General features: G+C 46.1%; 1 protein-coding gene across 2 annotated transcripts in view; it reads left to right on the forward strand.

The window, feature by feature from the left end:
• setx (senataxin) overlaps window positions 1-14,821 on the forward strand; it is a 139,158-nt gene that overhangs the window by 20,720 nt on the left and 103,617 nt on the right. Inside the window, exons 1-2 of one of the 2 annotated variants that reach the window (XM_084325203.1) lie at window positions 8,587-8,694; window positions 11,949-12,128. In XM_084325203.1, coding sequence (XP_084181329.1) covers window positions 11,949-12,128 — 180 coding nt within the window. In that variant the 5' untranslated portion in view covers window positions 8,587-8,694. Of the gene's footprint in view, window positions 1-8,586; window positions 8,695-11,948; window positions 12,129-14,821 lie in introns of those variants that run through there. The other variant, XM_084325202.1, reaches the window with a different exon arrangement.

A 14,821-nucleotide genomic window follows, 5' to 3' on the forward strand; every position in this document is an offset into this window, starting at 1 on the left:
TATTTTTGATAGAAATCTACCCCCATAAGCCTCTCTCTCTTAAGGCATTAACTGGGTTAATTAATCTAAATGTTATATTGTAACTGTCTAGTTAGGCATTAACTGTGTTAATCTAAATGTTATATTGTAACTGTCTAGTTAGGCATTAACTGTGTTAATCTAAATGTTACATTGTAACTGTCTAAAGCATTAACGTTAGGTTATGACTATAACCAAGTTCTGTTAATAGTGGTGACGCTCGGCGTCACTCATGCACTGTCCTCGCACACGTGCACGCGCACTGAATAAAGACCACAATGTACCTTTAATCCCAATATTTGTCTGACCACACCCCCATCAGCTCACCTACATAAGCAGGTGTGTGGTCACCTGCTCTCCTTCCCAAGCTTTCACCACAAGGTGAGATCAAGGGCTGCAGCGGCGTCGGACGCCGAGCGTCACCACTATTAACAGAACTTGGTTATAGTCATAACCTAACGTTCTGTATCATAGTCGGTTCCGCTCGGCGTCACTCATGCACATAGGGAGGCCGAGCAGAGCCACCGGTCGACAAATATACCCCGCCGAAAGCCCCCCACAACCATCAGAACAGGGAGGGCCGAGCCCCCCCGACCCCCCCTAATGGAGGGCACCCCCCCTATTGGAGGTTTCCCGGGAGGGCGACGGACCCGACCGTGCGAAGAGGCACTCAAGCAACTCAACGCACAGGGTGAGCAGACCGTGGCCTGACCCCACGACTACACACACGCACAACCCGCATCATCATCATCATTAGGTGGCTTCTTCGTTCCGAAGGTTGCCTATCACTCTCCAACCCATTCTGTCCCCACTTCTTCTCTCCAACTCCGTGACTCCGCCTCTCACTCCACTCCAATCACAGACATCGTCTACCCAGCCTCTTCTTGGTCTTCCACTTCCTCTCTTTCCATCCACCTTCCCCATCACCACCTTCTTGAACATCTCCCCGCTGGATCCTCTCAGAACATGCCCGCACAACTCCATCTTTCTCTTTTTCAACCTCTCCAGCAGCTGTCCCCCTTGCATATCCGCTCTTCTCAGTACCTCCTCATTCTTGATCTTATCCTTCCATGTTATCTTCAGCATCTTCCTCAGTGTCCACATTTCAAAAGAGTCTATCATCCTCTTTGCCTCTTCATTCAGCGTCCATGCTTCTGCTCCGTATGAAAAGACTGACATAACATACGTTTCCAAAATCCTGGTCTTCGTTTTCCAACTTATGTTTCTTCTCAATAATTCTTTATGGTTCCAGAATGCGCCCTTTGCAATTCCGGTTCTTCTCTTAATGTCCATGTTAGCTCTTCCACCTTCACTGATCCAGCTTCCAAGGTACATGTACTCCTTCACTTGTTCAAGTTTTTCTCCATCCACCTGTATTTTACAAACAGTTCCTGGTGTTTTTTCAATGATCATTACTTTAGTTTTCTTTGTGTTTAGTGACCATGCATGCCACCCGGGAACGAACGGAGGGAACAACCTCGTTACTGCCCCCAGAATCACGGGGTCAAGGGCAAACCCAACCCTGTGGCAAGGCCGTAGCAGCGGAGCGCGAAGGAAGGCCCAGACCCACCAAAGGGACTGGACCCCCTGGAACGGGGGCCCGGAGAAGTCCATGATGCCAGCATCAAGACCCCACCAGGTGGGCACTTAGTGACCCCGCCCCCCACATCGCCAGCGTATTCGGACAAAGGCCCCTCAGCCGAGCGGGCCCTGTCCCCCCAATAGTCCACCGCCTGGCACACTGACCCTGCAGAACAGGCAGTCAGCATGGCCGTAAGCACACAAAAAAGGTTAACCAACGGAAGCAGGCAGCGCACCGGGGAAAAACCAGGCAACAGGCTGTTAACCCTAGCCTGGAGACTGCGGACGAGACAGGCGCCAGAGGGGACAGCTGAACACAGCCGCGCCGGCGGAAAGGGCGTATGCTGGCGTTGTTGCATGACCAAGCCTCCATTTAAAAAAAACCCACCCAGAGGGGTTGAGGCAGAGAAGGCTGACACGATTGGCAGACGTCATGAACGTGCAGGGGCACCCTCAACCGGTGAACCCTGGAGTTGACACTGCTCCAACACACCAGGGAATCAACCACCTTGGTGTTACCCAATGCGGTGGTTGTTCCTATAACCCCTCAAGAAAAAACTCCAAAACACACCTGCGGGTATACACCGGCTATACCGCAGTACAAGTGTTTCAGTTTTCAAAAAAGGGTTAACCCAGGCCTACGGGTCGACGAAACATTACTTCGGACCGTGCCCGGCGATATGGGAAGCACAGGGTCACCAGAGGAGGTCAAAGACCACCCCAACAGGCCCCTCTTCGCCATGCGTGAGAGAGGAGTGAAAAAGAATGGAGAACCAGCCCCAAGCACACCGTACTTGGTATTCCCAGGCGGTCTCCCAACCAAGTACTAACCAGGACCAACCTGTGTAGCGGCCGAGATCTGACGAGATCGAGCGTGTACAGGTTGGCATGGCCGTAAGCCATTACGACAGTGCTGAGTAAAAAATTTACCCAACCAGGGTCTCCATAGCGCTTAACCCTGTGACACCCGGACCGACCTGGCATTTTTTCCCCCTGAAAAAAGCCCAAGTCCCTCAGGGTACCAGAACAGCAGATCTGCATCCCCGGCGGACAACGGGTTCAACTGATCCGGACCAGCGTGACCAGAACCAGTCCCGTGCCCTAACCACGCCGACATGCCTACTCCAGGAGAAGGGGCAGATATGCGTGTTGATCTTAAACATGAAAAGAAGGCGCCACCCAGACGTTCAGGGCGAACCGCCCCCGGTGGCCCACCCCCAGGGCGTGAGACCCCTCTACATATGTTCAGATCCATTCCGTCATCATCCCCCAGATATGAACGAGAATCCGTCGACAACCAAAACAGGTCGTCGGAAGAGGAAAAAACCTCCATCCCAGTTGCTTTATAAAAACGCCGTTTTAACCCCAAGCAACCAAGGCGTGCCAGTCAGTCGCCTGATTACAGAACACCCCGAGCTAGCACTATGCGTGCGTCGGGACACAACCACATCAATGAACAGGCTATTTAGACCTGTTATTGAATCCCCAAGGCGCCCAGGGGAACAACAAGAGGGGTGTGATACTTCCTAACTCCAACTATTTTTAAAAGAAAAGAAGGAAGCACCAGTATGTATCCCAGTCTACACAGCTGGGGGTAAAAATTGTTTACATTTTTACATTCCACCACCCTCCCATAGAGAGGAGACGGAAATCCCCAGAGAGACTTCCCACGCAAGCTGTACAGATTGAAAAGAATATATTGCACCTTGAGCCATGTAAAAGTTAGGTTTTAGGGCTCTCCGGGGAGGAGGCCCTGAACCCATACACACTCAATAATCGAATTGAATCGAATACACACACAATAGAGTAGGACTCCTTCTTGAGGTTCCACTCACCTTATCAATCTGAGGAGGAGGCTCTGTACTCTGAGGAGGCTCCCTCACATGGAAGGAGAGTCCCAACTCACAGAAGGCCCGAATAGGAGCTTCGTGAGGAGGAGCCCTGACCACCCCCCGAAACAGATCCATCACATGGACCTGAACAGCACACGGAAGTCCTACCAACAGAGACGCGCACAGTGACGTACTCTATGGCGTGGGAATTTCTGCGGTGCACACGCCCAATATTCCAGGGCGTGGGACCAGGAAACTCCCTCCCCCCCCCCCTCACCCTGTAACGTGCCGAACCGCAACGTGACAGGAACCTTGAAGGACAGGTGGGTTTACCCCTGACCAACAGAAACAAGGGGGAGGAAAGGTTACCAGTTCACCCCTTTACGACCCCACACCCATGATACGATGTAATGACAAAAAGAGAGTATGACACAGTCATAGTCAGCTCCATGAAGCGCATGTGCTAACCTGCTATCTGATTTTTACTAAGGAAAAAACACAGAACAGAGAGGGCTCTCCAAGAGCCCCGGTACCAAACTTACACATGTGCTTCTGTGGCCAGCCCAACCCAGTTGTAGGTCACATGACACACACAACCCATCATCACCTACAAAAAATGGCAAAAACACTCTACAGAGGAATGCCGTTTTTCATAATGAGAGAATACATAATTCTCGATTAGTATCGGCCACAGGCCTTGCTAAGCACACACGAAAAGCGACCAAACAATCTTTTCTTTTAGGAAAATAAAGTTTCTCAAGCAGTTTTAGCACAACCTCAGCAATCAAGCTAAGGGTTACATCGTATCCCTACCCAACAGTGACACAATGTAGTGTAACAACATGTCTGAGAGGAGGATGAAGAAGTCCCCAGGGAACCGGGGGGAAAACACAACCCTCCTACTTTACCCTTAATACGGCCAGTTGAACAGGTAAACCTGTTAATATGTGAACACACTGTTCATTGTCATTACAGGCTGAGAAAAGAATCATTCTTTACTCATATGTCACTAAGCATAGCTTTATAGGTTAGTTTAACCCCCTTAGTTGTGAGTACACAGTACATAAACACACATGATGTTTCTCAACACAACAAACCAGATCATTTTCACATCTGTAACAAACAACCCGATTTGCATGGAGAAGCTAAATACCAGTGACAAGACAATTCACACATAACTCGCATCGTATGCTAAATGTAGTGCAGCAACACTCGTTTTGGAAAACATCGTTATTTACAAAACATTTAGAAGGGAAAGCAAGAAGAAGTGCTCAAGGTCTGGTCAGACCTTGCCTACCTTGAGCACAGATCAAGCGAAACTGCAGTCTCTAACAAGGCACCGTAGTAAACACAGCCGTTCATAGTCGGTCCCACCGCTCCATCCCGCCGCTACGGTCCCCCTTGTTGACGCAGTCCTTGCCGTCCTGGCTCAGGGCAGGTTCGACGAACATCCTCTGTCAAAGATGACATCGTAGTCAAGAGTGTTTAAAACATGTTATAATCAAAGCACGTTCAACAGTGTAGCATTAAGCTAACGGCCGCCCTCGGCCGATAGCAGCAAGCTAACGTTTCCTAGCCTAGCCTAGGTAGGCCACGACTAGCACGCAAGCTAACGTTTCCTAGCCTAGTGATCACAACAGGCCAGCGCCGCAGCTAACAGCTGACTGGCTAACAGTAGGCCACCACTAGCACGTAAGCTAAGCAGCTATCACCTGAACGTGTACACAATGATATAACAATCACTCAGACAGGCCGCCGTTCTGAAACCCTCCTCACTGTTTAAGAGAGAAGAGAAACGAAATGTTAACACAGTTTCACAACGGTGATTTTACCAACACCTGGCGGGGCCAGCACAATTCCCATGGGCTGTAGCTGACTTGAACACAGATCTTCCGCTAACGAACATCCATGCCCATATTTCCTCGTGAGGGAATACTCTCATTTGTATATGAAAGAAGGGGCCTCACGGTGACAGAGAAACATCCACTCGTCCAGAAAACACAGGGATCACCAGTGTTATTGGTCGTGGCCCACTAGTTAACTATAATGGGCTTCAGACCAAGGTCTGCCGTCGCCTAAGAGGCTGAACAAAGGACCCTAGTCTGGGGCCGGTTTTCATAAACATTGTCAACTAGCCCCCATAGCACTAACAGACAAGTGGAGCTCGCCAGCAAAAACATTACTCACCAAACCTGGAACCCACCGCTTCTCACAACAGCGGCGCGTCCTACAGTCCAGCTGTGCCTTTACCGCAACCAGTACACAGCAAGGACTGCAGTTGGAAGGCATGTAGCGGCGCGAACTCCCAATACGAAAACCGGTGGAGGATTTTTAGAATGATCATCATCTTCCAGACACTCCAGTACAAAGACAATATCGCCGTATTTTCTCAAATATAGTGAGAGAGAAAATAAAGATATGATGTCAACGTATCGCTTGTTTTCCAACTCTTCTCCTACCATCACATCACGTCAAGTGGGGATCTACCGAGGCACTTCCTTGTGGTGAAAGCGAGAAAGGAGGAGAGCAGGTGACCACACACCTGCTTATGTAGGTGAGCTGATGGGGGTGTGGTCAGACAAATATTGGGATTAAAGGTACATTGTGGTCTTTATTCAGTGCGCGTGCACGTGTGCAAGGACAGTGCATGAGTGACGCCGAGTGGAACCGACTATGATACAGAACTGGGTTAATCAGAAACTGTACATTGTAACGTTATAGGTTTATTCACATAATGTTATTTCACGCGACGCGTTCAACTTGTTTACACTCCCCACTTACGCGAACTGTACCATGACGCTCAACCAATCAGAGAGGGGCTTCGCTCAACCAATCAGAGAGGGGTCTGCAGAAATGGAGTTCAACCAATCAGAGAGGGGTCTGCAGAAATGCGGCTACGAAATGTAGAGACACGGCTCGACACCAACCAAACTGTTGTGGCACTAGCAATGGTACTCTCTCCACCTTCAAAAAGAAAAAAGCAAGAGCACAACATATTTTTCTATTTACTATTATAATACAGTTAACCACTCTCTCCACCTATTCAAACAAGTCAAGAGCACAATACCATATTCACTTTACTGATGCACTACCCATCAACAGTTAAAATAGCCCTTTACACAAACATTAAATAACAGACCTTTCATTACAATACTATAATAACAGTAGCCACTGCCAGAATAGTGACACATGTATCACGTGTGGTGAGCACACGCATGCATGCACAACGAAGACAGAAGATTGCGTTGTCTCAATCATTTTAACTATAAAATTAGCTCAAAGTATGAGCTCACTGACTGAAATTTCCAACAAAAAGCATCAATTGTCAAATAATATTGATCACATTAACTAGACTAGATGAAATTAGAAAGGGAACAACAACTTAACCCTTGTGTCTGATCAGATTCTTATTTGTTTGATAACTTTGCAGTGATTATGTTTGTAGCCAATGTGGCAAAGGTGTGTAATCTTTGAATTATCTTGGAATTATTTTGACTCTCTCTTTCATAAATTGTTTATTTAACTTAAGCCCCAATCATAACCACCACATATTGTTTTTTGTAATGTCAGATTTAACAACTCCTTTTGGGAGTGTGCCATCTGCCATTCCATTCGCCGCCTCCACTGTCAATCAGTTGTATCGGCTGGTCCCGCCTCCACCAATCACAAGCGGCAGCACGGCTCCATTGTGTGTGTGTGTCCGCGTGAGGGAGAGAGAGTCAGATAGTTCTCCAACTCTGTCGCAGACAGTGAAATCCTGGTTATCTAAAAACGATCGCGCCGCGCCGCCGCCACAACTAGAAACAATGGCCTGGCAAAAAATAAATAAAATTATAATAAAAAAAATATATAATTTTTTTTTTTTTATATATATATATTTTTTTATCTGTGCAGGCCAGGCCACCGGAAAAACTCCCGGTGCTCCCGATGGCCAGTCCGGGCCTGACTGTACCCATTCTGCAATCTGTTAATAAACGTTTCAATCAATCAAACACACACACACACACACACACAATGAAATATTCAGACGGCTCCTCTCCTGCTTATTTATCCCTGATTGCAGTGACGTTTGCGTGAAATGCCGGGAGGACGCTGGCCTGTCCCGCCGGTGCAGACAGACGGATACCCTCAGACTCTCTCACTGTCCTGGGCCTGGCGTGGCTGTAGCAGAGCGATGCGAGGGAGTGCGATCCCGATAAGAGACTGTCAGGCTTTATATGGTCATTTGGAAGATGGAAACATTGTTTATTTTTTGATAGAAATCTACCCCCATAAAGGGGCCCTTCGGAACACGCTGACCTTCGACTGTTGCAAACCTTATAAAGCCTAATGAATGGGTGCAGTGTTTTGTAGAACGCCATAAGCCTGACTCACAAATGAGGAGAATGTGAAATTACACTCACAACATTAATACAATTTTCAATCAATCAATCAATCAATCAATCAATCCAAGAACACACGCTCACTTAAAACAGCGCACCTCCGAGCTGCTTCTATAGGTTCGTGGCTGCCACAGGCTTGCCCCTTGAGAGGATTCTCCGGCGCTGCAGCTGGACCCTACCACCCGCGTGATTACACAAACAAGCCGCATTTCCACGAGACGCTCTCTGATTGGCACTGACTGACGCTCTCTGATTGGCCACTGACGCGTTTGGCCAATCCGTGACGAGCTGTGTCTTTGCCCATTTCCACGTCAAACAGCCTGCAAACTGCCTGGCGTTCTATCGCCCTGCTCTAAGACAAACTCTAACCTTAACCAACTTCGAAAGAGTGCCTAAGCTTAACCGTCGAAAGAACTTGCCGTCACGCTCTAAGGACAAACTCTAACCTTAACCTAATTCGAAGAGTGCCTAAGCTTAACCAGTGTAGAAACAGGCGTCGGCCAAGACGGCCAATCAGAGAGCGTCTCCGAGAAATGCGGCTTGTTTGTGTAATCACGCCTACCACCCCTACCCTACTCCTAAATATTGCCATGCGTGTATCACTTCCGGTCACGGGCTCGACACCAACCAATTGCGCGCGCATAACAACTTTTAGGTAGTGCGCATGCCTTTGTTGATCTCGGTGAGTCGGTGTGAGCCAGGCAACGCGAGAGAGAGACGTGGAGGAACTAAGAGTAGTGTTCTAGTATTCTAGCCTTCAGAGGTTCTGCTGCGGGAAACCCCTACATACCAAGCTGTTACCCGTTGAACTGCTGAGAATCAGAAATGCATTTGGAATTAACCGTTGGAACTAACGCTAACCGTTACTTTAACTACATACGGTGAGTTTGGTGGCAACACATGAACAACATCAGACGGTGATAGCCGTGCGCTAACTAACTACGGCGTAACTATAGTGCTGGAGTAATATATATATATATCTATGGGAGTCATTGCATTGGTTGATAACGTTGACGTTAGCTGTCCAAAGTTACAAACGCATCACGCCAGGTAGCGTTACTTATCATGGCAACGTTCTATTATAATGTAACGTTGTTTGCTGTGCAGCATGGACTTACACGTCGCTAGCTAACGTTACGGTTAGCTCAATGTATTAATGTCGGTTAAAGCTTAGTTTACTTTGGCTGGCAGCCGGTTAGCTTTAGTTAACTTTAGAGCATCTGGTGGCTAACGTTAGCTCGATCTACTGTCGTCGGTTGGCTTAGTTTACTTTAGCTCTGACAGCTAACGATACTAGCACTAGCATATTACGATGACATGTCGTCAGCTTGTGTCTGCAACTTGTTCCTGTTCGTGGACGACTCAGCCCTGCTGGGGGACCCTGATGTAAACAAGACTAAAGTCTTTCTCTGGTCTGCATCCCCTTAACAATTGTGTGTATTGAGCTGTACTGTATTGTACCCATTCTGCAATCTGTTAATACAGTTTTCAATTAATCAATTCAATCAATCAATGACAGGAACAAGTTACAGGTTGAAAAAACCCTCAGCTCTGAACTCGGCAAAATCTGCATATGGCTCGCCGATAACAAACGATCACACCTGGGTAAAACAGAGTCCATTCTCTTTGGATCAAATAACAAGCTCAGCAAGACCGACGGCTTCTCAGTTACAGTGGGTGATAATATTGTCACAAGGAAAGATTAAATTATATACCTAGGTTCCATACTAGAGGCTAATCTTTCCTGTGACAAAATGAAGATTCTTGTACCGGATCTCCTCTCTGGTAAACAAGAATACCCTGAAGACTCTGGCAGGAGCACTCATTCAAGGGTACTACGACTATGCTTGCACCTCATGGTACCAAAGCACCTCAAAGGTGCTAAAAACAAGATTACAAACATCACAAAACAAACTGGTCAGACTACTGCTTGACCTTACTCCTAGAACCCACCTCACCCCTGCCCACTTTGACTACCTAGTATGGCTTAGAGTAGACGACAGAGTACAGCAACTTGCAATGGGCCTGGTCTACAAGATGCACTACACCACAAAGGTACCCATGTACATGTCGAAATACTTCCCAAAGGTCAGTGAATACCACGACCACAACACCAGAGGGAGTTCCACAAATCATGTTCAACCCAGATTCGGCACAAACGAGGGTCTAACACGTTTCGCAATTATGCAACATCAATGTGGAACACCATACCCACAGCCGTAAAAAAATGTGAATCCCTACCCACCTTCAAAACCGCTCTCAAAGAGCACCTACGGGAGGCAGCAATTCGAAACTGCCCCCCGTAAATGTCTGAACCCCCCTCCCACTCACCCACAGAATGTACAGTTCCCTCCCCCTCGTATGTATATATTTACTGTTAGGATCTCTGTTTAACAGTACCGCATATTTGCATATCCTGTATTTCACAAATGTAACAGTACTGCATATCTGTATGTCATAAATGTCATGATTAGTTTAGATTGGGGTGGGGTGTTTGGAAAACGGACAAACTGACTGTTCCGGGGGGCGGTTAATACCTTCAAGCAACTGAAGTATTTGTATTAAATTCCTCAGTCTAAAGAGATGACCTTGCCCCTGGCAAGCCTTCTAGTGATCCATTGTTAAAGCGCCTCCGAGTGAATCTCTTCCAGTAATGAAGAACACTCTTATCTCAGTTTTTGGATGAATCCCACTCATGAGAAACCACTAATATGTGATTCTTCTTGCAGGGAGTGCAGAAAAGCTGATAATGACATTAATTAAATGTAGCGTAATATACTAAAACAAACTAAAAGCTCAAGGACTCCTATAGGAGCCAAAGCACTCATGAGTTATACCTTATTTCTATTGGCTTAGTTGCCTACACTGTTAAAGTCTACATTTCGGAATACAATGGGGCTTAGCTGTATATTTAGGCATTAGGAATATTGATTGGATTTAGATAAAGTAATTGAACAGTCTTATTTGTCATAGATGATTAGATTCGATTTTTATATCTGTATATTGTGTATGTCATAAATGTCATTATGAATTGAAAATGGAGGACCCTGATGTAAACAAGACGAAAGTCTTTCTCTGGCTGCATCCCCTTAATAATTGTGAGTATTGAGCTGTACTGTACCCATTCTGCAATCTGTTAATTAAAGTTTTCAATCAATCAGCCATTGTACTCGTTACAATACTTAAGTACTGTTTTGAGGGATTTGCACTTTACTCAAGTATTAATTAGGTTTGTATACTTGTACTTTTACTCAATTACATTTCAGAGAAAAATAATTTTTTTTTACTCCTTACATTTAAGACCTACAAAGTACAAATCTCGCAGGTCCAACAATTTTAATTTGTATATTTGTTTCTCTGGCCGAACTAACGTTAATGTTATTAATCCTGCAGCCGCACATTATTTTAAAACAGCCAATCAAATCCCCATCAATGGAAAGTGAACCTGCCCATACCCATGCTGATTGGTCCATTGCATGACTAGAAAGTGGGGATCTTTGATTAAACACCTGCTATCAGAAGAATAGACAGAGTGACAAGTGAAGCTACAGAAGATGGCCACAAACACGAGTGATGAAGAGGACGAAACGGAACATTTCATTGTCCCGGAATAAAAAAAAGTTTTTACTTAACTTTTTAAATAATGTTTTGTATCCACTTTTTCTCCTTATTTTTTCTATTTTTCTCCCATCCCAATTTCGTAATTCCAATTCTCCCCTCCCCTGTCTTGAACGTTGCTAGACTATGCCTCCCACTGGTCGGCTGTAGTGAGGATAGAAGCCTTGCATCACCAGCTAAACTGAAAGCAATGTGGAGCGCTGGGCTCGAACAGGCGAGTCCAGCGTCTCCGCATTCGTGGCGAGCGCCTTGCCCACTACGCCACGTAGCCGCCCCACCGGTACCGGTATTTAAGTTTAAATATCAACATTATCTGGCCATCCTCAGTAAATACTAATCAAACTCCTTTGACCTCATCTGGTCTTTCCAAAGACCAGAGATGGGACGTGCACACACACAGTTTCCAGAGATCCAATCCATCCACCTACATACTTTGATTAAAAGTTGTCAGAATTAAGTTTGACAATTTTTCTATCCAACAATATTCACATCGCTTGGTCCTCATATCCCCCTGCAGATGAGCGTGTGCCGCTGGTGTACGCCTCTGGGCGACAGGCCTGCAGAGCTGCTGCAGAAGTACTGTGATGGATCCCTCTCTAGCGACGACGAACAGGCCGTGGAGGAAGACCTCGGCATGTGCCTGGAGTGTGTGGACGAGTACCACAGAGTCCGCAAGGAATCTCCTCAGCTCCACAAGGTAAAGGAAGAGTTAAGCACGCTATATATTTCTTTCATACCTTCCTGACTAGGCTTGGGTGATGTGACGAGATTATCGTGAAACCTAATATTGGTCGGCTGTGATAATGGCCCTCACAGGCTAGCTACACCGCAACAAAAATACAAAAAAAAACATACAAGTGCGGTGATTTGACCACCAGCCAGGCGGGATAAATTAATTCGATTAGATTTGTCATTATACAACACAAGTACAGTACAACAAAAATACATTTGGCCTCCAACCAGAGTGCAAATGTAGCAGTAATGTGCAACAGCAATATACAATGTACAGGTGATTAACCCCTTAAGGGGCCGAGATTTATTTAATGTCGGTTAAAATAGTGCCCCACTAGGGCTGGGCGATATGGCCTCTAAAGGATATCGCGATATTTTTTTGCTATATCACGATACACGATATATATCGCGATATTTGGACATTGACTCTAAAGCACTTAAAAATGCTTGATTTAACCCTTTGATGCATACAGTCATGCCAATACGATGATTATAATAGTCCCTGCAACATATGTTTGCATTAAACCATGAAGATACTTTAAAAAATTATTAAATTAAGTTTCTAAAAATGTACTAAGACATTGTCTCTACTGACATACTAATACTTTTTATTTTTTTATAAAAAAAATTATAATCTACTGTAAGACCATTTATATAAAAACTCTTGGGTGACTTTTGCACAGTACTGTTTTCTATCCACTTTAGCTAAAACACACAGACACTTTATATATACACTACTGTGAGACAATAATAATCACACACAAAGGGATAATGGCTTATAGCAGACTTAATGATTGTATAATATTTCAGAGAGAGAGAGAGATCCCCCCCCCCCCCCCATTTCCTCACTAATTGAAATGGTATCGCGGAGTCACGTTAGTTAGATAGTTTAGCGTTAGCTGAGAAGCTAACAGAGGCTAACGTTAGCCAGTTGCTCAATTCAATTGAAGGTCTGAGCTGGTTTGTGTCTAATGAAATGACAATTGCTCATCATTGAAGGTCCGCATTGGTCTGTGTCTATAATGAATGAGAGGAAAACGCTGCGCTAAAGCAAGTCGGTCCGTGTTGATAGTTTGTTTTTAGCCGCTAACTCACGGCTAATACTCTATGTTCACAATATAGCAATTTACTACATCACGTAGAACAAGCCACGATACATCGAGTATACTCGATATATCGCCCAGCCCTACGCCCCACTGGCCGGCCGCCTCTCTGTGGGCTCTGTCGAGATTGTGCTTGATTTGATACACTTTTATAGTTTTACATGTTTTTTATGTACCAACTGCTGGTGCATTTAATGTATATGACCGTCAGTCACTTTACAATATTGCCATTGGATTACAATATACTTGTCGCCCACTGCTTGGACTGCTCTTCACTGGCTCGCTGACTAACAATGGCCTGCAGAGATCTTCAGGCAGAACAACAACAACAACAACAACAACAACAACAACAACAACAACAACAACAACAACAACTTCCCTAGGCATAGGAGACGATGGGGGAAAAGAGCCAGCATTCGGAACAAACTCCGGTCCCGGGCTCACCGATCCCCAGCATCCTGCTGGCCAACGTCCATTCCATTGAAAACAAACTGGACGACATCAGAGCCAGAATCAAGTTCCAGAGGGACATTCGGGACTGCAACGTCCTCTGTTTCACCGAGACTTGGCTGACGCCAGAGGTGCCAGACCATGCTATACAGCTGGCCGACAACTTTGCCGTTCACCGTAAGGACAGAACGGAGGATTCCGGAGAATCGAGGGGTGGTGGAGTGTCCTTCATGATCAACAACAACTGGTGCAATCCAGGGAACGTGAAGGAACTATCGTACCACTGCTCTGCCAACCTGGAATATATATCCATCGAGTGTCGTCCATTCATCCCGAGAGAATTCACGTCGGTCATCTTGATCGGAGTTTATATTCCTCCTCAGGCCAACACTGGGGCAGCGCTTTCAGAGCTTCACGACGAGGTAAACAAACTCCAGACGGCTAACGTAGATGCTGCTATTGTGGTTTTCGGGGGACTTTAACAGGGCGAATCTTAAAGTTAGCTAGCTATCAGCATGTGACTTGTCCCACCAGAGGCGAGAATATATTGGATCATTGCTACTCGCAATTTAAGGACGGGTATAAAATCACAGGCTCTTAGTCCATTAGGTAAATCTGACCGCAACGCCATCTTTCTTATGCCAAAGTATAAACAAAGTCTCAAGCGTGCTCCCGTTGGTCTGTGGACTCGGAGAACACACTCCAAGCTGCACTCGATTGCACAGACTGGAGACTGTTTTGTGAAAACACAGACCATATAAATAATTACACAAACAGTGCTAGACTTTGTTGGTACTCTGGTAGAAGAAGCAATCCCCTCCACCACAATTGGTTTTCCCAAACCAAAAGCCTTGGGTAGACAAATCTTTCCGCGAAGCTCTGAATGCACGCACCTCGGTCTACAACGCCAGGCTTGTGACGGGCAACATGGACGAGCACAAGGTGGCGTGCTACAATTTAAGGAGAACAGTGACACAGCCAGGCAAAGGGGCGATACAGGGATAAGGTGGAGCTTCAGGCTGATTCCAGGGGTATGTGCCAGGGCCTCAGAACGATGACGGGCTACAAAGGCACCCCCCCCCCCCCATGCTGAATACTGATGTCT

Source organism: Notolepis coatsorum (assembly GCF_963971535.1).
Source record: "Notolepis coatsorum genome assembly, chromosome: 11".
Classification (NCBI taxonomy): domain Eukaryota; kingdom Metazoa; phylum Chordata; class Actinopteri; order Aulopiformes; family Paralepididae; genus Notolepis; species Notolepis coatsorum.